Source organism: Oryx dammah, unplaced genomic scaffold, assembly GCF_014754425.2.
Source record: "Oryx dammah isolate SB20612 unplaced genomic scaffold, SCBI_Odam_1.1 HiC_scaffold_17, whole genome shotgun sequence".
Classification (NCBI taxonomy): domain Eukaryota; kingdom Metazoa; phylum Chordata; class Mammalia; order Artiodactyla; family Bovidae; genus Oryx; species Oryx dammah.
In genome coordinates this window covers 49,612,576-49,635,279 of record NW_024070201.1, presented here as the reverse complement: position 1 = coordinate 49,635,279, position 22,704 = coordinate 49,612,576, and the positions used below count along the sequence as shown (strand labels likewise).

Genomic DNA, 22,704 nt, shown 5'->3' with positions numbered 1-22,704 from the left:
AGGACTCTGGCTGGTACCGAAGGGCTGCCACTTCCTTGCCTTCTTGCTGGGTCTCCACTTCCTCATTGGCAGGATCTGCCAACACTGGGTGCAGGAGGCTAGGGGCTGGGTGAGGAAGCTGCCAGATCCTTCTCAGGTGAGCTGCAGGGGTTGAAGAGTTCTCTGTTCTGTTCTCCTGGAAAAGATTCTGTATCCTATGGCCCCACAGTGTGGAGGCCAACGGCCAAGTCTGTGGAGTACACTGTGGCCAGGTCCAGACTTAATCTAGGTGGTTTTCCTGAAAAAGAAAAAGGCCTCTGGAGGAGAGGGTAGAAGCTGAGAGTGAAGGGGTTGTTTGGTTACTGCCTGGTCTTGACCTTGAACACACACATAGCCACATACATACATACTCCGTGCCCAGAGTGCTGGGAACCAGAGGTTCACACCCGCAGCAATAGGGGGAGGGACTGAGCTATGGGACCTGGGGGAGGGGAGGGGCAGGCTGGGCCTTGAAGGTGCAGGGCAGGGCTTCATGGCCTTCAGGACAAGTCAGGATAGAGGCAGCCCTCCCCGTCAGTAGCTTCAGGTGGCGCCTTCACAGCAATCCTTCTGCCCGCCAGGCACTCCAGCTGGTGGGTCTCAGCTCTCCAAAGGCTCTTTCTCTCTGCCCCTTAGCTTCTGTTCCTCTGCTGTGTCTGTCCCTGGCCTTGTCTCACTGAGACTCACCCTCTGTGTGTCTGTCTCACTATCACGGCCCTGTTTTGTCTCATCTCTCTCTTGATCTCCATTGCAATCCTTGCTTCCAACCGTGTCTCGTCCATGTGGCTTCTGTCTCCATGCCTGCCTCCCTCGCTTTCTCCATCCCCTCTGTCTCTCTGTTATCTTTGTCTTGTCCCCACCTCCATCCTCACCTTCCTCTTGTACATGTTTCACCTTGGTCGCCACCTCTGTTCTTGTCTCCCTTCTGCTTCCCCCGCCCCGCCCCCAATCTAGCTCTCTCCTCCATGTCTCATCCTTGTCTCTGTGAACCCTTATCTCTTATTCCTTTCTGCATCTTTCTCCATCACTGTTTCTGTCCCTTTCTCTCCCTGTCTCCGACTCTGTCTCCTCTCTTCATCCACATCCTCTATCCCCATCCCAGGTCCCATCTCTTTCTCGTTCTTGTCGCCATACGCCCTCCTGAGCCGCCTCCGTGGTCCCCTCCGGGATAGGATCTTGATGGGGGCGGGGCCGAGGGACTGAATCAGAATAACTCGGTTAACTGGACGAATTGAATTAACTTCTTCACACGAGCGCCGCCAGGCCTGTTTCCCCTCCCTTCTGCGGGGCCGCAGGTGGGGAGGCCAGGGAGAGGGGTCGGGACCCTACGGCCTGGCACAATGCATAGACTGAAGGTCTGGTCCGGACTGGGGCGGGATGGGGACTCTAGGGATAGGGCCCGGGCAGCCTACCCTGCATCTCTCGAGCCCTAAGAAGGCGGCGGCGACCCTTTGGGTGGGGGGTCGGGGAGACTGGGGGCGGGGTCTTGGCCGTCCAGGCCCCGCCTCGACGAGCTCGCCCCGCCCCGCCCCCTCCGCGGGGTCCTGCGCGTTAAAAGGCGCGCGGGCCGGGCTGGGCTGCACTTGCGTTGCACCAAAGCGGAGCGCGGCCGCGACGGGGCGGGCGGTCTCGCGGGCGCTCAGAACTGGCCTCGGGTCCTCAGCGCCTGACGCTCCAAACCCCATCTTGACCCCAACCCGGCCTGGGACCCAGACTCCGACCCGGGCAGGCCCGGCCCCCGCCCCCGCCCCCCGGGCCGATGGACTACTCCTACCTCAATTCGTACGACTCGTGCGTGGCGGCCATGGAGGCGTCCGCCTACGGCGACTTCGGCGCCTGCAGCCAGCCCGGCGGCTTCCAGTACAGTCCCTTGAGACCCGCCTTCCCCGCGGCCGGGCCTCCCTGCCCCGCGCTCGGCTCCTCCAACTGCGCGCTTGGCGCTCTACGGGACCATCAGCCTGCGCCCTACTCGGCAGGTGAGCCCAGCCCTGGTCCAACTCTCCCTGCAAATCCTACGGCACCTCCAGCCCCTGCCCACTCGGCAAGTGGTTGCGACGGTCCCCCACAGCCGCACAATCTCTGCCCTAGCCAGATCCTCCAACTTCCCGCGGGACCTACATCCTCTCGAGTAAGAGGAGGTTCCCTAGGCAGAGTTGAGCCCCACCCTCTCATCCTTCCTGTTCCTCTTTCTCGCCGCTGTATCCCTATCCTGTGCTCTTCAGGTCAAGGAAATAAATAGATCCCCGGTCTAGCCCCAGACTCTTCACCAGGCCCTCCCCTGCCCACATGCAACGATTGACCACCAAACCTCTCCATACCCTGTATCCTTGGAAGATTGCTCCCGGCTCACGCCAATCAGACCGCCCATCCTTATCATCACCACTCCACTTAATGCCCGGCCCCAGCATGGGCCCTGGCAGCCGATGAGCTACCCAGCTGGGAGCCTTCCTAGAGCTCCAGCACCATCAAGCCCCTACTGCCTGGTTTCGAACCCATCCTACATGTGCCCAAATCCTCTTGCACCACTGAAACCCATTCTGTGGCCAGAAGAAAAGGATGCTCAGGTCATTAAGCCACTTTTGTTTCTCCATTCCCCTGGAGATTTTCCCAGCTAGAGTCCTGCAGAACCCGGAAGCAGACCCATGAGATGCCCAAGCCTCTTTCATCCAAGTCTCTAACGGAACCTTCAACCTCATGAAGGCTCTTACCCACCCTCATCTCTTCAGTTAGAGTCCAAGCTGCCCCACCCAATCTCATTTCCTTCCTTCCTGGGACCACAGGACTCAGTAGAAGATTGGGACCTGTGTGATGGGGAGGGATAGTGAGAGAGACCTGAGCTTGGAGAAATGAGAACCAGGGAGAAACTGGAGTCAAACTGGAACAGGGATAGGGAGATTGGGTACTAGGAGTCATATGTACATGGGGACTGTGGAGATAGAAACAGAAAAGGGGGAGATGGGCCCCAGAAAGCTGGAAGTCTGAGATGAGGGAGACGGCGACAGATACACAAAGATTGAGCAGAGATGGAAAGGTTGGAGTCCCTGGGAGAAATGGGGACCCAGGGCTGGGGCGATGAAATAAATACCAGATGATGTGGACAGGAATTATGGGAGATGGGCACCAGGGAAGACTGAAAACAGAGATGAGGAAGATGAAGATAGGCCTGGGGTGTTGGAGACAGGATTAGGGGGGATAGAGAGCTAGGGAGATATGACAAAGATGAGGATAATGGAGATCTCTGGAGAATGGGGAGACCTAAACAGGGGCTGGAGACAAGAATGGGGAGGCAGTGTCAGAAATGCTGTCTGTGGGGCAATGGGAAGCAGACGGGGCAGATAGGAGACTGGACAGAAAGAGTGACAGGTAGGGTTGGGGCTGGTTTTTGGAGGAGTTGGTAGACAGAAGGAGGTGCCTGAGAGGAAGAAGAAGGGCAAAGAGAAGATGGAGGAAGCTGGGAGGGGAGAAAACCCTTCACAATGGGCACAAAGAGAAGAATGGTCCAGAAGGGGAAACTTGCAGACCGATGAGGATGGAGAGAGATGAAGAAGAGGAGAGGGGGACACCTGGAGGAGAATGGGATGTGAAATGGGGCCGAGGAAATGAGGTCTGGGGAGAAGGATGCAGGGTGAAGATGGCCAAGTTTTTTAATGCCAGAGAGTCCGTGGCAGGGCTGAAGGTAGACCTAGGCAGGAGAGTCTAAGTCACCCAGCTGCAGTCCCTGAGACAGGTTATTGGAGAGACAGGATGTTGATGAGACCTCACAGACAGCCCAGGCTAGGAAGGGCAGAACAGGATCAGAAGTCAGGTCGACTGAGGGAGAGACGCGCTGAGGGTCACAGGGGTGGGTAGACTGGTGGGAGGTGGAAGGAGCCCTGCGGAGGGCAGCGACAGGTCAAGAGTCTTGACCAGAGGATCATATTTGTGGTTCCCTCGCTGCAGCTTTTGGGTCCCAGGTCTCCCCGCGCCCTGTCCGCCTTCATCCCTGCCGGCTCTATCCAGCGGTGATGAAGCTATCTCAGATTGAGAGGGCCAAGCCCGGGGGCCAGGTCAGGGGCAGGGGACCGTAAGCGATCCCTCAGGCGCAGAACTCAGCGGGCCGGGCTCGGCTCCTCACGTCCCCACCCTCGTTGATTCCCCCCTCCCACACACATCTGTAGTGCCCTACAAGTTCTTCCCGGAGCCGTCGGGCCTGCACGAGAAGCGCAAGCAGCGGCGCATCCGCACCACGTTCACCAGCGCGCAGCTGAAGGAGCTGGAACGCGTCTTCGCCGAGACTCACTACCCCGACATTTACACGCGCGAGGAGCTGGCCCTCAAGATCGACCTTACGGAGGCTCGCGTGCAGGTGTGTTTTCGCGGATGTGTGCGGGGAGCGTGCGCGCGCGGAGCGGGGCGGGAAGTTAGTGTCTGACACCTGGGAGTCCGCGGGACAGAGGGGCCTCACTTGGGCAGCCGACGGGTGCAGCCTGCTGGCAGAGAGCTAGGGCCAGGGGCCAGGGCGCGGGCTGGCGGTGACAGGGCAGGAGAGGACCGGCAGCCCCGAGAGGCAGGCGGCGGGCAGACGGGGCCTGAGGCCTTCGGCAGAACGGAGCTGAATATTCAGCGTCACGATTTCCCCTCAGTCTCCCGGGTAGGGCTGAGCACTGCAGAGTGATGCTTGGGAAGCCAGGATGGAGGACGAGTGGGTAGAGGGTCAACTCCAGGTGGCCTCGGGGCCAAACGAGGCCGAACAGGGGGAAAGCCTGCCAGCGCCTCCAGGGCCCCTCTTCAGCTCTGCAGCTGTGAACCCTCTGAGCCTGGAACGCCCGGGTACAGGGTAGGCGCAGGAGCTGGGTCGGAACAGACTTTTGTCGATCTTATACATCTGAGTTCAGATGTTCAGCAAGAGCGCATTTACTGAAGACCCTGAACAAAAGGTTTCCCAAGTGCCCTAACCCGCTCTCCACAGCCCCGGGCTTCTTATAGGGAGGAACTGGGGCAAGGGCTTTGGGAGACAAGGAGAGCGAAGACCGAGTCCGGTCCAAGAGGCAGAGAACACCGGGAGGCGGTGGGGTCTGCGGGTGGGCAGATCCCAAGGGGAGGACGCTGAGGACCTGGGGAAAGGGACCAGTGGGGCAGGGGAGTGAGGCGAGAGATGAAGAGGCCAGCGAGCCGTGGTGGAGGGCCGAGGGGCCAAGACTCAGAAGGCTGGTTGGTAGTAATCGTGACCGGGCCCCTTCCGGATGGAGGTCTCACTCGCGCCTGGCGGCCCCGGGCTGACCGGTCCCTGTGCCCGCAGGTCTGGTTCCAGAACCGCCGGGCCAAGTTCCGCAAACAGGAGCGTGCGGCCAGCGCCAAGGGTGCGGCGGGCGCGGCGGGAGCCAAAAAGGGTGAGGCGCGCTGCTCGTCCGAGGACGACGACTCCAAGGAGTCCACGTGCAGCCCCACGCCCGACAGCACCGCGTCGCTGCCGCCGCCGCCCGCGCCCGGCCTGGCCAGCCCGCGCCTGAGCCCCAGCCCGCTGCCCGCCGCCCTGGGCTCCGGACCCGGACCTGGGCCGGGACCACAGCAGCTCAAGGGCCCGTTGTGGGCCGGCGTGGCGGGCGGTGGGGGCGGCGGGCCAGGCGCGGGCGCGGGCGCGGCGGAGCTGCTTAAGGCCTGGCAGCCGGCGGAACCCGGGCCCGGGCCCTTCTCGGGCGTTCTGTCCTCCTTTCACCGGAAGCCCGGCCCGGCCCTGAAGACCAATCTCTTCTAGCCGCTGGCCTCCAGAGGCTCCGGGCCTGCCTACCCCTACCCCTCCAGGGCCTGACAGCCCCTTCCCATCCCAGGTCTGCCTGATGGCCCCACTCCCACTGTGTCTGACCCCTCCGTGCGCCCTCCCCAGCTTCGGAGACCAAGCCAGGGCTACTCTTGTCTTCACCCACCCCCATTCCGCACCGTGGGGGTGGGGGTGGAGGTGGAGGTGGGGGCGGGTACTTTCACTCTCCTCCAGGAGAGCTCAGAGCCCCGGCTTCTAGCCTGGCTTTGAAAAGGGGATCAAACAATGCCTGCCCCAACAGTGCTCAAAGGTGAATCCTCAAATGAAACAGCCCGGCTTCCTTCCCTGCCTCTGCAGCTGGCTGGGTCTCCCCTCAGCTTGGTGACCAGCTGCTGCCCAGCCCTTGGGCCCACCCACACTGACCCCACCGGTACAAAGGCTGGTCATCATTGGGATAATGAGCGGCACAAACGGTCCCACCACTGTTTTGTCCCTCACTCCTCCCCACCCATCCTCAGCCAGTCTGGCACAGAGGGGAGGCCCTGAGATGAGCAGAAATGCCAGAGCATCGGGACAGAGGGGCTTCCTCTTTCCTGTCTTTTTTGTTGTTGTTGCTGTTCTTTTCTTTGAAAAACTTGTAATTTATTGAGGTGAGTTTTGCTCAATCCAAATAAAACTTAATTTATTGACATCACACTGGAACCCTTCGGTACCCATGAAGGGGATAGGCTGCCTGCAAGAGCCCAGTTCCCCTTATGACTAGCGAGGAACCCCCAGCTGCCACACAGCTGCAGCACAGGTGGTATAGACCAGGAGACAAAACTAAGCAAACTGGCGCTTTGGGGCCAAGATTCTTTGCCCCTACCCAGACCAGCCCCAATAACATTAAAGTGCCCGCCCTCCCTAAACCCACACAGAAAAGCTTAAATAAACCCCAGCCCGATTCTCCTCGGGCTATTCCTTCATTGCCGGACGGACACCCCTGAGCGGGGGTTGGGAGAGGTCCCAGCTGAGCCCCTCCACCAGTGGTTCAGGCTGGGTGGAGGGCAGCAGGAACAACGGTGAAAGTAGGAACCCAGGACGTACCCATATGGACCCCATGGCCCCCCTGGGGCTGGAGGAGTGGCCCAGAAAGGGAGGACAGCACCAGAAAAACCGAGGTCCTCGGTAACCATGGCAACTGACCTCCACAGCCCTGGCTCTAAAAGGCGAGGAGTAGGATGTCCTAATTAGGACAATGATTGGGCAGTAGGGAACACAGGTCCCCAATAAATAGGCAGAAAAGTACTGCCCCGACCCCTTATAACTCTTAAACTCCAGGGCTCTGGCTGGGCCTTCAAGGGCGGGTTTGGCGCTCAGTTCGCAGCTTCAAAATGCCACCGCGGTCACTTGCTGAGCTGCAGGGTGTCCAGAAGGAGGCGCTTGTGAGCCGGGTCCTGCACCCCAGCTTCCTCCAGATCTTCTTCAGTGATGTCGCTGTAAGGGTAGGAGATGCTGGGAGAAGGGCCAGGCGGTCCAGAGAGCCCCTAGCTTCGCCCCCAAGCCCAGCCCCACCCCATCCACTTCCAGCCCCGCCCCCACCTGAGAAACTCCAGGTCGTCCCAGCCATTGTGCACCAGTCCCTCCTCATAGCGTTCCAAGCCGATGGCCCTCAGCCAGGCTCCCATGCCTGCCTCACCCAGCCCGCCAGCCCGCCCGACCTGCGGGCACGGAGCCTGAGGGAACAGAGCAGGTTAGAGGGAGCACTGAGGGGGCCTGCACCCATAAAAGGACTTGCAGACAGGTATGTTCTGCCACGTGCTCCGGGGTGGGGGGAGAGGCAGAGCAAGGGGCTGATTCTTGCGACCTCCAGCTCCCCAGTGCCCAGCCCAGGGCAGAGGACACCACTGAGTGCTGAACGGTGCAGGGATGCCTCCACCGCGGGCAGGCACACTCTGCAGGCACACAGCCACCCCCGGCCCACACACCTCTTCTGCCAGGTCCTCCTGGATGCTCTCTCGGATGCGAGGCGGAGGGAAGCTGAGAGGCCGGCCGTAGTCCGAGGGCAGCCCCCGGGGCGGCTGTAGCTCCAGGGGGCCTGGCAGGAGCATGGTGCGGCCAGGCCCAGCGGGAGCATAGTCCACCTCACTCAGTGTCTTGGCCATTTGCAGCACTGAGCAGGAGCGATCATCCCCACTGGCTACCTCCCCCAGGAAAGTGCTGGTGGGAGAGGGGCCTGGCGGGAGCGGGGGTCTTGGATGGGCCTTGGGAGGTGGTGGGCCACGAGCCTCACCCCCACTGCGGCCCCGGATCACCGGCCCTGGCAGAGGATCCAGGCTAGGGGGCAGGAAGATGGCCGAATCCGGCAGTGGTGGTGGTGGAAAGTCTGGAGGGGGCAGTGTGCCCCCGGAGTCCTCATCTGATGAGCTCCCCTCTCCCGCACGAGGAGCCCGGTGGCGCCCAAGCTGTGGGGCAGGCACTGTGATGGCCACTTTGTTCTTGGTGGCAGGTGGGACAGGAGCCCTGGCAGGTGAGGGTGGCTCCGGGGGCAGCAGCTGGTGTGGCACCCCTTCAAGGACGTAGTAGGCAGGGTTATTGAAGCTGTTCTTGGGTGGGGGGGCCACCACCCCTTCCGGCTCTGGAGCCCCCTCTGGCTTCAACCTGGATTTGGGAGCAGAATAAAATCAGGGCCCAGAATCAAGGAGAGAAGGGCAAGGGGTGCAGTGGAAGGAGCACCGGGTAGGGAGTCAGGAGATGTAAGCCCCCACCCCTAGACTTGCATGTGACCGTGGGCACATCACCTTCCCTCTCTGCCCCTTTGTGTCCTCAACTCTAAAACTGGGGAGACAACTGGATAACCCCCAATCTTCCTTGCCTCACTCACTAAGAGTCTCCGACCTTTTTTTGAGTTTGTAACTGTAAAAGCTGTAAAATGGGTGAAAACAGAGGCCAGAAGGCAGGGCAATAGAAGCCTTCAATGAGAATGACCAGCCAGATGTGGAAAGCCCTGGAGACATCTGAGGCCAGTCTACTGAGGAATCTTACTCAAGGATTTAGGTTAGTTTTACTCAAGGCTGAAGATAAAACCAAAGTGACTGATAACAGCTGAAGATGACTGAAAATGCACCAGGAGTTTTTATTTATGTTCAAATGACAACTGAATATAATTAAAAAGCAAGCCTCACTTTCCCAAAGTATGATCCACGGAACACTATACTTGACCTTGACCCTTAAACAACATGGGCTTGAACTACACGGGTCCAACTATGCAGATTTTTTTTTCACTACTACGGTACTGCACGATATATGAGCCACATTTGTTGACTCCATGTGGAACTTCAGATACACAGGAACTGAGGATCCAGAGGGATGACTATGAGTTATACACCCCTAACCCCTGCCATGTTCAAGGGTCAACTGTAGTTCCCCAGGATATTAATAGTTATTGCATGGAAAAGTTTCCTGGCTCATTAAGTTTGGGAAACTATGTTCAACACAGCTGAAAAAGGATTTCCTTCCTGTCCGCAAGCTCAGAGCTTTTGCTGATACTATTGTGAACTGGGAATGTCTAAGAAAAGAATCTAGCAACAACCATTTCCCAAACTCATTTGACAACAAACCGGTTTCCAGTGGGGCATCTTGTAGGACAGTGTTCCATAGAATGCCCCAGGGAAATCTGTGCTGAGACACAGGCCTTCTCCAAACAGAAGGCTCAAGTTCAGTGTCTAAGGGAGCTGTTGCAGAAACCATTTCTAAGTCTATTTTTTAAGACAGAAGTGAGAGGAGGGGCTGACTGTGCTCCCTTTGACTCAAGAGAACCACACCTTCAGGAGGCCTGGCTGGCCAGTGGCCACGGGCATAGGGCCCCACAGAGACCCAAGCAGAGGATGATCCCCAGGCCAACCCTGAAAGCCACGCACAGTGATGGATCAAGATGGATAAAGGATGGGAATGACAGTTTCCTTCTCTTACCTGGGAGTCAAGGGCTCCTCCCGGGGAGCAGCTCGGGGTGGGGCTGGGGGCCTCCCAGTTGGTGGTGGCTTCTCTGGTTCTTCAAATAACTTGGACAGTGGGCAGGAGGCCTCTGTGGAGGCTGGCTTGCGGCTCCCTGACCTGTCAGGGTGCACAGGGGAGGGAGATGAAGCAGGGGCTGGCCAGGAGTCCCCAGGCACCCCTTCATGACTCCCCACAGAGCCCCAGCTCACCGGGGATCCTGGCTGCCTCGGGACACAGAGGGGGCTTTGCTCTTTGCTCCTGCCTCGTCCTTATCAATGCTGATCCACTCTGGGAGAGGAAGGGAAAGGAGACTTAGAAGGGACCTGGGGTCCTGCACCTCATACACCCACGGGCTAGCTAGCCCCTTCCCAGCTACTCCCCAGGGCAGGCCCACCCCCCAGACCTGGCTGTACAACTGCCAAATGTTCCAGGGATTCCAACGCCCACCCCGCAGCCCCAGTCCTCCTCTCCTAGACCTGCCCGCACCGCCCCACTGTATGCCCCACACCCCTCCCAATGGAGCCCCCACCATAGAGTCGCTCACGGGTGCCCAGGCGCTCTGTGGGCACCCGCACCTTCATGGAGCCACGGATGTTGCCTGTCTCCTCGCCGCGGTGGGACAGGAAGGTCAGGAACTGCTGGGCTGTGCTGCCAATCATTGACTTGAGCGCCACCACGCACTCCCCTGAAGGGCAGATGGAACAGACCAGCAAATTGGCAAGGCTTCCTAGGGCCCTGCCAGGCTTCCTGTGCCCCTCGGCCCCCCTCTGCCCTCACCATAGGATTCGTAGCCGTCCATGGACTTGACTGTGAGCAGGAGGTGCTGGTCTTGCAGGTACTCAATATCAGCCAGAATGGGGTTGAGCTGGGAGCAGAGAGGCCCAGTGAGGAATAAAGCAGCCCCCCACCCCACTTCCTGCCATGGCTCTGGCTCATCCCACCCTCAAGCTTGTCTGTGCTTACTCCCGTCCACCTGAAGGAAAGACTTCCATGGGCCTTTCAGAGCACTCAAGAGCCCTGTAACTAATTGATTTTCTCCATCAACAATGGCCAACACAGCATCTGACGTTCAGTGAAGCTGAGAAGTATTCATAGAACAAATGAATGAACTGCAACCTGGTCTCCAGACCCCCTCCCCTCACCAATCAAGCACATGCCTTTGTCCTCACTCATGCCCACTCCACGCACAAGCCCACGCCGTGGGCTCTTCCCACCCTCCCAGGCAGGCTCCAGCTGGCGTTTGGCTGCACTTCCCTCGGTGCCCTCACCCCCAAGCCTCACCGTGGGCAGCTGGCGTGAGGACCACTGCACCTTGAGGAAGTTGATGTTGTCACTGCTCTGGGCATCATTTTCAAAGCTCTTCTTATACTCTGGAGGGGGAAGGGGCCACCCAACTGAGTGCCACCTCTCAGCTCCCCTCCCCCCCTAACTAGGGGGCTGCCCACTCTGAGCACCTCAGGCCTCCATCCCCAATGGCCCACACCCAGCCCTGGGCCCCGCCTCAGACCCTCCAGACAGGTAGAGTAGAACTCGATGAAGAACTTGGTGCGGCTGGCCGTCTTCACAATGGCCTCAATGCTCTCAAACTCGATGTAGGCCTGGTCTGAGGTCTTTGAGAGCCCTGAGGGGCAAAAGGAGGAATGCAGACAGGAGGGCTGAGAGGGTGGCAGAAGGAACAGGACACAGAGACTGAGCACTGAGGCAGGGAATCTGGAGCCCTGGCAGAGCAGAGGGGAAGGCCAGGAGGGGCCTCCTCCATCCCAGGCAGCGCAGGGAGACCCCAAAGCCGGGGCCTGGGGCTGGGACAGACAGACAACCCAAGAACGAGAGACCATCTGAGAAGGGGCCGGGAACCGGAGTGCCTGCAGGATATGCCCGCCAACAATCCACCATGCCACTAGGCACACAGGTACACAAGGAGCCCCAGGCAGGCAGAAACATGTACACAATTACCTTCATACGCACACACCTGCTCACAGGCATGTACCTCCCACGATGACTCAGGAACACAGACACCTTTACACATCACATATTCAGACACATTCCTGCACATGCATGTATGTGCCCGCCACTACACACCCAGCCACACACACACTCAGATATTTTCAAAGCTGTGCACACCCCCCAGGCTAGCACCTGCACCCACCCAGATGGATGCCGCACCCACAGCACAGCCAGAATAGCCACCTTTCTTGGAGATGAACTGAGAGGTAACTCCAACCTCAAACGTCCCAAACACGGGGGAGTGGTCACTGGTGACGATGTCATCCGTGCAACCTGGGGGAGGGGAGTAGGAATGGGGGCTCAGTGGAAAGCTCCTTACTATCTGCTCCCGATTCCCAAACCAAGGCAGAGTCAGGTCAAGGACCACCCGGGATTGCCCATCACCCTGTCCGGGAGGCTCTGACCGTAGGAATTGCAGATGATGTGGGTCTCGGGATAGGATTTCCAGAGAATCCGGTCACACCATGAAGGCACGTTGGTCCGAACCTGGGGCAGAGGACGGCAGTGTGGTCAGGGGTCAGCTGGGGGTTGCTTAGCTGAGGCCCATGCCCCTACCACACTGGGTCCGACATCCACCTCCAACACCCAGGAACACCCCTAAGGCCTCAATGGGCCATAGAGGCGGGAATGGTAAGTGCAGAGGCTTGACCCCACACACACTCTTGATTCTTCACAGTCCTGGGGGGTCTCCCCGGGCCTAACCCATTCTCCTCACTCACCCCAGTTGGCTTCTGCTTGTGCCAGGCATACGTGTCCCGGGAACCCCGCTCATAGCGGTAGGTGGGTGGGAAGGAGATCTCCTCCTCACCTAGGAAAGGCAGGGATGGAGGGGTCAGGGCCCTGAAGACCCAGGGATACCACAAGGACCCTAGCCCTTAGGGACTGCTGCTACCGCGCCCACACTCACTGAATCGAAGGAAGACCTTATGCTTTTCCCGCTCCAAGTTGAGCTGGTCCACCCTGAGCAGGGGCTCAAACTCCTTCCTGCTGATGTAGTTCAGGATCTCCTGAGGGAAGAGGGGACATAAAAGCTGGGGCCTTGCCCTTTCAAGCCAGAGGTGAGAGCCCACCTGGGCCCAAGCCCAGCCTCCCTACCCGCCACCCACCGGGCCCTGCTCACACCTGTATATCCATGTCCAGGCGGTAGTTGAGGTCCCCGAACCAGAAGAGGTGAGTGAAACGCAGAGATATGTCAAAGGCACTGAGCTGCCGATCGCCCAGAGTGAGTAGCCGCAGAATGTCCAGGTAGTTCTGGTTCCGCCTATGGCGGGGGTAGGGGGAGCTCCAGGGTCAGATGTCAGGGACAGACATGGAGACAAGAAGTCCCTGGCTGGGGTTGGGGACAGGGCAGGGATCAGGGTCCCTGGGGACAGAGGAAGGAGCTGGGGACAAGGTCAAAATCAGGGACAGACAGAGGGATCCTGAGTTGAGGTAAGGAAGGAGGCCTTGGGGGACAGGGATGTAGGAGGATCGTGGACTAGAATATGGGAGAGGGAATAGCTCTCGGGAATAGAGGATAAGGCTAAAGAGATGACTGGGAAGGCACTCCCTCACCGGGCAGTCTTCTCATTTCCCGAGGTGAGGTGACAATTCACAAAGCCAAATGAGGTGCCATTGAACATGAAGGAGACACCCACGGCCCCCTTGTTTCCTGTCAGGGCAACAGAAGAATGCCTGGTTCACCCTCGGTGGGCTCCCAACTTTACCCCCCACCCATTGAAGCAGCACTGCAAAGATCCTCCCGACTCCCCCACCTGCCATAAGGCAGGCAGTTCCCTGCACACACAACCACGCCTTCTCTGGGGTCCACACCGGGCACTTGCAGCCCCACCTGGATGGTCTGAGTCTGTCTGCATGTGAGAGCCGAGTCCCTGGAGATCACAGGGACCCCAGTGGTGAAGGGGCAAGGCTTTGCAGATACTGAGCACAATCTATCCTGAGGTAGCAGTGGACTGCAAACAGGGAGACCTGGGCACTATGCTGGTGCCAGGCTCTATCACATACTAGCCTGTGTAACCTTGGACAGCTCACTTGACCACTCTGGGCTCGAGCTTTATCATCTATGAAATGGAGATAATTATCCTGGCCATGCCTCCTGGTGGGGCTGGAAGACATTCAGAATATGAACATGCTTTGCAAAGTTCAAAGAGTTCTATAGATAGGAGGAGACCCTGGACCCTGGCTGGAAAGGAAGCAGGAGGAGTGGCCAGAGGGACCCCACCCTCTCTCCTCACCCAGGGTGTTGGCAATGCCGGTCTTCACGCTGGACGTACTGACGTGGCTGATGCGGTTCTCGTGCTCTGGCTTGACCAGCACGGCCACCTTGATGTTCCACAGAGACTGCATAGCAATCTGGGGAGAGGTTGCAGGGTCACCCCTGCCCCAGGCTGGGCCACTGTCCCCATCTCCCTCACCCTCACCCTGCCCAGCCCACACTATAGACGGTTCTGGAAATCACAAGGTAAGAAGGCCTGCCACACCTTTTCCTGAGGGACCAGAAACAGTGGGCTTCCTACAGCATAAAGGACTCAGGGTAGACTTCCTAAAGGATATTCCCAGGAACCAGAAGGAGAGCCAGTCAAGCTGTGGGGAGCTAGCCAGTGTGTGGGGAGAGGGGCTAGACAAGACAACATCCCCTCACCGGGCGGTAATCCAGATCCGTGAGCTCCTTGAGGCCCCCGCGGAGCAGGTCCAGCCACTCGCGGTCGCCCACCGAGTTCTCCTGGGTCCCAAAAACATAGATGTCATGGGGTATGGTCACCGTGACCTCATCCAGGGTCTTCCCCAGACCCTTCGATGTGAACCAAGATGTCACAGTTTTCGGAGGCGGTACACTTCCTGGAGGTGGAGGGGACGGGGCAGTCAGGCCCCTGCCTGAGGCCTTTCCTCTCTCCCACCCCAGTCCTTCCGAGGGCCTGACCCATGTTCCAGGTGCCTATGAAGATGGAGATCATGTCGGGCTCGTCCTGCTTGGAGTGCTTGTTCTTCATGAGCTGCAGGAGCTGGCAGAAGGCCTCACGCTTCTGCAGAGGACAGCTGTCAGTCAGGCACAGGCGGGCAGCCAGGAAGTCCCCTTCCACGGGCCTACCCTGCTAGGGGGCCTGTCCGTCAAGGACAGGGACACACCTCTGGCTCACCACCACACACCCACTCCTCAAGCATACAGGAAGTGCTCAGTAAATGTTCACTGATTATCAGCCCACCCTTGGGCCGCCCACTCTCAGTACCCATACTCTCCACCCCATCATAACTGCCTGCCCCATGAGGGATGACGTCTCTTTCCTCCCATCTGGCAGGGGCCCCTGCAGCTCCCGGTGGCCAGGCCTACGTGCTGCTCACCCGGGCACTGACGAAGATGAAGTCCTTGCGCTGCGTCCGGTCCTTCTCCTTCTCAAACACGACGCCCAGCTTGTTCTGGACCCGCTGGGACTTAATGAGCTGGCGGACTAGGGGATGGAGAATGAGTCACATCACCCTGTGCCCAGACCCAGGGGCCCACCCTGCTGCCCACCTTGGGCTGGGCCCTGGCTCACTGCGGTCATGTGTGAAGGTTGTCCAGTCCTCCTGGGAGTCCCGCTGCCTCCGCAGCAGCACCAGCCGCCCACCCTCCACGTCCACACTCAGCGTGAACTTCTGTGACTTCCCGATCTTGGTCAGGTCACCCAGGGTCACATCCAGCTTCACCTGCAGGCCAGGAAGTGGGGGTGTTGCTGAAAAGACCTGGGGAGTAGGAAACACCCTCTTCACCTCCACCTGCTCTCTGCCCTGGAATATCCCCCCACCCCCGCTATGTACCTCAAAGGCCTGCACAGGGATGGTCTTGGCCTTACGTGTGGATGGCTGCAGTGGGGCCGGGGGGGCTGTGGAACTCATGTCCTGCAGGGCCTTCAGGGCCTGGAGGGGGCAAGGGCAGGGCGAGGTCAGGAGCCTTGCTGACAGCAAGGGCAGGGGCAGGGAGGGCCACTGCTGATGTTGGTGTCAGTGCTAAACTATAGATTCAGGGTTCAGAGCAAGACAAGGCAAGTGGCCAGGTGAGGGGATCAGGGGTCAGAGGTCAGGAGTCAGGGCACCTTCTTCTGGATGCCTGACAGGAAGTCCTTTAGCACTGACAGCTTCAGCACCAGGCTCTCTAATTCCTGCTCCCCGGTCTGTGGTGGGTTCTGCAGGGAGAACGAATGAGGTTTGTCCATGAGACCACCTAGCAGGAGGCCCCTCGCCCAGTCCCAGAACACAAACCCACTCCTCAGAGGTCTCTCCACAGTCCCACCTGCTGCTGCAAAAGGCGGGTCACCATAGGTGAGCTCTGCTGGTCAAACACCTTGGACAGGATCTCCAGACCTGACAGGACCTTGTCCACCTCACTATGGAGACACTAGGTCAGAACTCCCCACTCTGACCCAGGTACAGGGAAAAGGGGCTGAGTGTGTAGGGGTTTCAGCTGCCACCATGAGGATACAAGGGTTCAGGTGAGGAAAAGTCAGGAGGCAACAGCAGGCTCTCTGTACCGAGCCAGAGGTCAAAGGTCAGGGCATCTGCGTAGCAAGCAGGTGGGAGAGGACAGGTATGAGGTAAGGGTGGAGCGCATGGCGCTGGGTGCCCCAGGTACCTGTGCAGCCTCCGGCATGAAGTGGCAAGGGTGCGGGTGAGGTGTGGCAGGTTGCTGGCTCCGCCCCGCACGGCCTCCAGGTCCAGCCCGTAGCTACCTTTCAGGTACTCGTGCGAGACAGTGCTCAGCCCATTGGGAGCACTTAGGGGAGGGGTTAAGAGGTCAGTGGAGGCCCACTGCTACTGTCCTAGCACCCCCCACCCCCTCCCTAGAGGAGATGGTACAAGTGGCAATGAGAGTGCAACAGACCAGGGTGTCTGCCTCCTTGGGGGTCGGGGAGGGGGTGCCTTAAAGGTCTTCCCACCTTTGTTGAGGGCATGGTTCTCAGAAAAGACAAGGACTGCCTGCTCAGGAGGGATTGGGGGTCTCACCTCTCAGCAGCTGGAGTTGTGGGGGTTTCAGGGGCTGCTGGGGGGCTGCTGGGCCCCAGAGGGGCAGAAATGCTGGTAGAGCCAGAGCGCGGGGGCAGTGGGGGCTTCTCATCCTCCCCATCTGTGGACAGGAGCCAGGAGGCAGCGGTATGAGCCTCCTGCTCTCCGTGAAGTGGGGGGTAGGGCGGGAGGTGGGTACCATGACTGTCAGGGACTTCCATGGAAGGGAATAAATGGCCCAGGCACCAGGAAGAGTGGCAGGGGGCTTGAGAGGAGGCATGTTGAGAAGATGGGGTAGGAAGTCATGGGGGATGTCCGGTGAGGGGCAGGGAAGGTACATGGCACCCAGGCAGCACCTGAGGCATCACGGTCATCCGGTGGGTCCGGCTCTCGCTCCCGCTCCACGGGCAGCAGCAGGGCACACACCAGGCCCTGGTTGGGCTGGGCATACAGGCTGATGAGCTCCCCCAGGGTCTGGAAGCGTCGCACTGGCACACCCTGCGAGGTCTGCAGGCCAGCAAGAGTGGGAGAAGGGTCAGTCACCTTGTCCCCAACCTTAGGCTAGAATCAAGGACGGGGTCAGGGTCCAAGCTCCTACCTGCACAGCCAGGAAATCTTCTCCATCAGGTAGAATTCGGTATGTGTGCACATGCTTCTGATACCTGACGGCAAAGCAGGGGGTTCAAATCTGTCTCCCCCAGGATGGCATCTAAGTCCCAAGGCATCCCTTCCTCCTGCCAACCAGTGGGCCCAGTCCCCGGGGCCCCTTGGCTACGTTTCCCTGAAACTGTTTACCCAGGCTGCACAGGGTTAATGATGGGGCCTGTCCACTCTATCCTGCTGGTGCTAAGCAGAGCAGGAATGACCGGACCCCACCCCAGACCTACATATGCTCCACACCCACTGCAAGGCCGGGGAAGCAACAGGCAGCTCTTTTGTGGCTTCTGCAGCTGTCTAAATAGACCCTCTGGGCTGTGGTACTAGTCTGGGCCCCCTGCCAGAGTAAGAGTCCTCAGAAGCCTGGGTAACTCGTCTGCGTGCATGAGTGACGTGCTATCACACGTGTGTCTGCTGCCTGTGTTTACACTGGTTGTGTGGTTCTGCTGGAGTCCGGTGTGTCTGAAGCAGTCTTGCTGACGGGATGTGGGGATACCACCCTAGGGCTTTCCTTCCCCTTCCTCAGACACCAGGAAATTGGGAGGACACATGGGGGCCCGCTGTGGGGGACCTGGGCCTCTAGGAGCCCCAAGCTGAGGAGGGGCACAAGGGGTGCTGACAGATGGCAGCAACAGCTGAGCAGGTGACAGCTGAGCCTGGTCCAAATGGTACAGCCCGTGCTCGGTGGGGGCGGAGGATCCCTCTACAGCCACGCCTGCAGGCAGGCTTGCCCAAGGGAGTCACCTGGACCATGTGTGGGGCAGTAGGTGGGTACTGGCACTAGAGAGGATCAAACGTCTACTTGAGGAGACCCTATACCCTGGGCACAGGGCCACCCTCTCCTCTCAGGTAAACTCTCCTTTTGGGGGGTCTCCTGACCACTGGGCACAAACTGTGTGGGTATCTGAGTGTGACTGGGTGTGTTGGTTTGTGGATTGTGGGTCTGTGTTTATAACAATAATAGCATCCCATTAACTGTGTCCTGTCTCTGTGACAAGCCAGGTACTCAATGTCCTACAGACATGATCTCATTTAATCCTCACACTTTAAGGAAGATATTATTATTATTATCCCCATTCTCCAGAAAAGGAAACTGAGGCTCAAAGAAGAAAAGTGATTTGCCTAAGGCCACAAAGGAAGAGGCCAAGCTAGCATTTAGAGTCAGGACAGAGACCAGGACTTGTATCCTGGCCTGCTTGTTGGATTGCCTGTGACTACAGGGGCAGGGGCGTGTCTTTGTTTCCCCTGTACACATAGGTGTCATGTACAGGTAAGCAAGTATGTTTCTGATCACCCACCTCTAGCTTCGTGAGATGCAGGGAGTAACCAGAGTCAGCTGGTAAAGCTGAAGCCCCCCCACACAGACAGACCCCCACTCCACCCAGCCCCTCCCTGGTAATGGAGCCAGAATTTTTCCCTCCTGGGACAATAATGTTCCTCGTCCAGACACAGGCTCAGCTGTCCCCCCGTCCCACTCAACAGCTGACCTAGCACCTGCCTCCCTCCCCTCCCTAATTAGGGGGTGTGCCTCATAGCGGGCTGGTATGCAGGACTCTTAAGATGTTCATCTGCCCAGGCTGTCCCTCATCAGTCTCCCCTCTTGGGCCTCAGACGTGGGTCATAAGGTGAAACTCAAGGGACATAAGCCCCTTCCTCTTCAGGTCCACTGTCTAGGCCAGGGTTCCTCAACCTCAGCACCACTAACATTATGGACCACATTCTTCTGTTGTGAGGGACGGTCCTGCGTGCTGTCGAACAGCATCCCTGGCTTCTGCGCACTATGAGCAGGTAGCATGATGCCAGTTGTGACAATCAAAAATACCTCTGCCAACTATCCTGAGGGGTAAAATCAACCCCAACTGAAAACCCCTGGCCTAGGCCAGTGTACCCCCAAAGATGTGAGGAGAACAGAGGGGAAAGAGACACAAGGATAGGGACTTGGGAGGGCTCATGGGGCTGAGCAACATAACTAGAGCTAAACAAAGCAGCGCCACAGCTTCCCACTCACTACCTCCCACTCCAGAGGCCTACAGGAGCCCACCCAGTGGCTGATCTGGGGGGGTGGGGCGGGGGGGGGGAGGCTGCGCTGCAGCTCAGGAAGATTCCAAAACCGAAAGTGCAAACCCACCCAACACCACCGCCACACCTGGTTGATGGGTAGAAGCACAAAACCAGGCGCACTCGGAGAGCTGCCAAGTCTAGCCCCACACTCAGCACCTACAGCTCAGGCCTAGGGCGGCTGCACTCCCAAGAGCTAGAGCACACACACTCACCCACTGATTCAGGAAATAATGACATGGCCCCATACAGCCTCCCCTCCCCTTCTCCTCCACACTACCCTGCCCCCCGACCCAGTCATACATATCCAGGCAGGCCCCAGTCTCAGTCCAGGGATTCAGAAAGTCCCCATAAGGAAGCTGCTGGGCATCCCCCCACACAGGCCATCAGTTCCTCTGGCCCCGGCTCCTTGTCAGATACCTGATCCCTACATAAACACAAATGCACACAACCGTGGAATGCACACCCTCACGCCTGCCTGGAGGATGCCTGACTCGGTCTACCAGAGACTCCTTGCATTTTCCCCAATTACAGCCACCCGGGGCAGCAGGACCCCACATACTCTGCCCCCAGACACACAGCAGGAAGGAAGTGCTCCCTGCATCCTTCCTTAAGTCCGACAGAAAGCCAAGGTCCTCACTCTGGGGGGCGCTGGCGTCCCACCGTCCCAGGCCCTACCCCCACAACACTCAAGGAAGCCCGGGCCGTGCCCCCGCCCGATCGGAGCCCCGGCCCCACTCACAGGACGCAGAGAGCAAAGGCTCCCGCCACGCTCTCGCTGTCTCGGACCAGGAAGCTGCCATCGCGGCCTGCCCGGGCCAGCAGCTCCTCGGCGGCGGCGCGGCTCAGGTCACGGTGGTACCAAGCGGGGGCCGGGCTGCCCAAAGCGGCCCCCGGCCCGGCGCCCCCCGGGCCCGGCGCCCCGCACGCGGAGGCCATGGCCCGCGCAGGGCTCAGCGCCTCCCACGCCCACCGTCCCGCGCCATCCGCCCCGGGACGCTCGGGGCTGAGGCTAGGACCGGGCCCGGGTCCCGGGGCTAAGGATCCGCCGGCGAGGCCGACCCGGAGATCGGAGCTCCGCGTTCCGCCGCGCTTGCCGCCGGGTTTGCAGCGCAGCCGACGCCGCCAGCAGCGCCGGCCTCAACTTGAAGAGAAAGAAAAGTTTGTTCAGAGGCGGCGGGGGAGGGGCAGGAGCGGAGCGCCGTGCCGGGCGGCCGGCCCCCACCCCCACCGCTCGGCCCGAGGCCCGGCCCGCCCCTGCCCCCACCCTCTTCCCCATGGGGAAGTTGCCCTTTGCATCCCGCAGGACCCAGGACCCCCCCAAATCCCAAGGCCTCTCAAACCCCACATGATCCTGCCCCGCCATCACCAGAGGAGATCCAGCTCCTAACCCCCGCATCGAAGCCCAAGTCCCCCCCATCCTGCGCCCGACACTTCGGGATCCCGACCCCTTCCTTCTACACTGGCAATTATACGACCCCCCAACTTCCATAAACGTTTGATCCCACCCTCAAATCCTTTCCATTCGGACTCCCTACAGACTCGTAGGATCGAGTTACCAAAATCTGCAAAGGATCCCATGATGAACCTCCTGCCGTCCCCTCTCCCCATCACCCCCAACTCCCTTGAAATCCAGCCCCCTCTTGGACCTGAGCCCTCAAACTCTACTGGGTCCAAATCCCTTGGGGGGATCCCTCACAACCCCCCAGAAGAGCTCCAGTGTCCTCGAATCCCCAAGCACCGTCCCTGGCAGCCCCTCTCAGCCCAGGCAGAGCCCTTCCCCCTCTCGGCCAAGTTCCCTGGCACCATCCCCCATACCCGCAGGCCCCGGCCTTGAGGGGCTCAGCAGTCAAGAGCAGGCCTCCCTTTGCCCACACAGAAGAAAGTTCCCTCAGCCGCTCGGGCTCCCGACCTCTCCCTAGAGCCTCGGCTGCCGTACTCAGACTCCCACCTCCTGGGCTGCTCCGAAGCCCCCTTCCCCGGGGAAGCGGCCCTGGACTCTCAGCGGCCACTTAAGATGGCCATCCTCCGCCGCCGCACCCCCCTCGCCTTCCGCCCCGCCCGCCGCTCCGCCCCCGCGGCTCTCCGCGGAGCCGGGGGTAGCACCCGCGCGCCCCGCCTCGCCCGGGCCCAGCGCCTTGATCCCAGAGCTGCTGACCGGCCGATTGACCTCGGGCAGGTCACGGCGCCTCTCCGAGCCTCGCCTTCCGGCTCTGTAAAATGGGGATAACGTTTTGAGGGCAGAGTCCACGGGACTGTGCTTGTAAAGCTCTCGGCACGGGGCCCGGCATCCAGCGGGCGCTCCCGAAAGGCGGCTATTTTTATTATTAATTAAGGAGTAACGAAGGTGACAGCTGTGTAAACTGTAAAGCGCGGCGGCGGAACGAATGGGTATTATTAGCACCCGCCCCCGCCCCAGCTACTCCCTCCAAGTCAACAAACTTGAGCCTTTGTGGGCGGGACGCGGAGCCAGGAGCTCCCTAGACCGGGTTCGCTCCGTCGTCCCCTGGCCTCTTCCCCTCCCACCAAGAGAGGGAGGGCCCCTGGGCCGCCCGGAAAGGTCGGCCGCTCCTAGCAGGGTCTGGCCCGCCCCTCCCCAAAAAAAGACCTAGCCGGTGGCGGCGTCTCCTGGGAGTCCGCTTCCTGCCCCGCCCCTCCGCCCCCTGGATCCTTAAAGGCACAGGCCTCCCGCCTGGTTCCCATTGCCGCCAACTCAGGCCGCTGTCAGAGGATCCCCTTTAACCTGGGAACTTTCACTTTGCTGAATAGAATCTGTGTCTGGATCAATTTCAAAGAGTTCCTTTCTCTGTTTCAAATATACAGTGACTTTACCCACCTGGAGCAAAACCAGGGACGTGGAGAGGGGTCGGTAGGGCCTTCCAGACTAGATAAACATAATGACTGAGACCCACCCACACGCGAAACAGTGTCTCAAGACTTCTCCAATAACCCAATTACTCGTCCTCTAATCTGTGGCCAACTTCCCCCTTCAGTTACCTCTTGTTATGAGGAGGCGAGAGAGACCTAGACTGAGTCTTCACTCCTGGCTTCTAGTTTCAAGTTGATGACACCACCTGCCTGGAGTTCTCATTCAGGTACCTGCAGGTAACTGCCCCTCTCTGAGGATAACTGTGGTTGGGACGTGGAGACAAAGGCTTCCTCCAAGGGGAAGCTGGAGACCCTGAGGTAAACTGAGGCCCAGTACTGGGGGCTGTGTAACGGCAGAGCAGTCATCCAGGAGAGGCACACCTACCAATCCTGGAGGGGACAAAGGTGTT

At 59.4% G+C, this 22,704-nt stretch overlaps 2 protein-coding genes across 2 annotated transcripts; one reads left to right on the top strand and one right to left on the bottom strand.

Annotated features, from left to right (window-relative positions):
• The first annotated feature begins 1,777 nt into the window (after window positions 1-1,777).
• On the top strand, window positions 1,778-6,449 carry PHOX2A (paired like homeobox 2A). Its single transcript, XM_040258765.1, has 3 exons — window positions 1,778-1,994; window positions 4,176-4,363; window positions 5,297-6,449. Exons 1-3 carry the CDS (start codon window positions 1,778-1,780, stop codon window positions 5,750-5,752), a joined length of 861 nt encoding a protein of 286 aa, XP_040114699.1. The 3' UTR covers window positions 5,753-6,449.
• Window positions 6,421-21,469, bottom strand: INPPL1 (inositol polyphosphate phosphatase like 1). Its single transcript, XM_040258764.1, has 29 exons — window positions 21,378-21,469; window positions 20,169-20,570; window positions 17,310-17,373; window positions 17,068-17,218; window positions 16,712-16,832; window positions 16,341-16,481; window positions 16,002-16,095; window positions 15,805-15,894; window positions 15,530-15,628; window positions 15,268-15,418; window positions 15,074-15,180; window positions 14,655-14,757; window positions 14,376-14,572; window positions 13,969-14,086; window positions 13,289-13,385; window positions 12,857-12,995; window positions 12,642-12,741; window positions 12,454-12,542; window positions 12,139-12,220; window positions 11,918-12,007; window positions 11,238-11,351; window positions 11,012-11,100; window positions 10,508-10,595; window positions 10,260-10,415; window positions 9,940-10,018; window positions 9,707-9,847; window positions 7,723-8,395; window positions 7,337-7,470; window positions 6,421-7,231 (listed from the first exon to the last, which is right to left on the bottom strand). The coding sequence occupies exons 2-29, from the start codon at window positions 20,363-20,365 to the stop codon at window positions 7,141-7,143; spliced, it is 3,795 nt and encodes a 1,264-aa protein (XP_040114698.1). The 5' UTR covers window positions 20,366-20,570; window positions 21,378-21,469; the 3' UTR covers window positions 6,421-7,140.
• Window positions 21,470-22,704: the final 1,235 nt, after the last annotated feature.

What these genes read in the sequence shown, in the direction of transcription:
- PHOX2A (XM_040258765.1), top strand. Translation starts at nt 1,778, where the DNA reads ATGGACTACTCCTACCTCAATTCGTACGACTCGTGCGTGGCGGCCATG. An exon ending in GCCTGCGCCCTACTCGGCAG is followed by an intron (nt 1,995 to 4,175) that starts GTGAGCCCAGCC and finishes ACACATCTGTAG; the next exon opens with TGCCCTACAAGTTCTTCCCG. An exon ending in TTACGGAGGCTCGCGTGCAG is followed by an intron (nt 4,364 to 5,296) that starts GTGTGTTTTCGC and finishes CTGTGCCCGCAG; the next exon opens with GTCTGGTTCCAGAACCGCCG.
- INPPL1 (XM_040258764.1), bottom strand. Translation starts at nt 20,365, where the DNA reads ATGGCCTCCGCGTGCGGGGCGCCGGGCCCGGGGGGCGCCGGGCCGGGG. An exon ending in TCATGCCGGAGGCTGCACAG is followed by an intron (nt 16,096 to 16,340) that starts GTACCTGGGGCA and finishes GTGTCTCCATAG; the next exon opens with TGAGGTGGACAAGGTCCTGT. An exon ending in TCATCTTCGTCAGTGCCCGG is followed by an intron (nt 14,758 to 15,073) that starts GTGAGCAGCACG and finishes TGTCCTCTGCAG; the next exon opens with AAGCGTGAGGCCTTCTGCCA.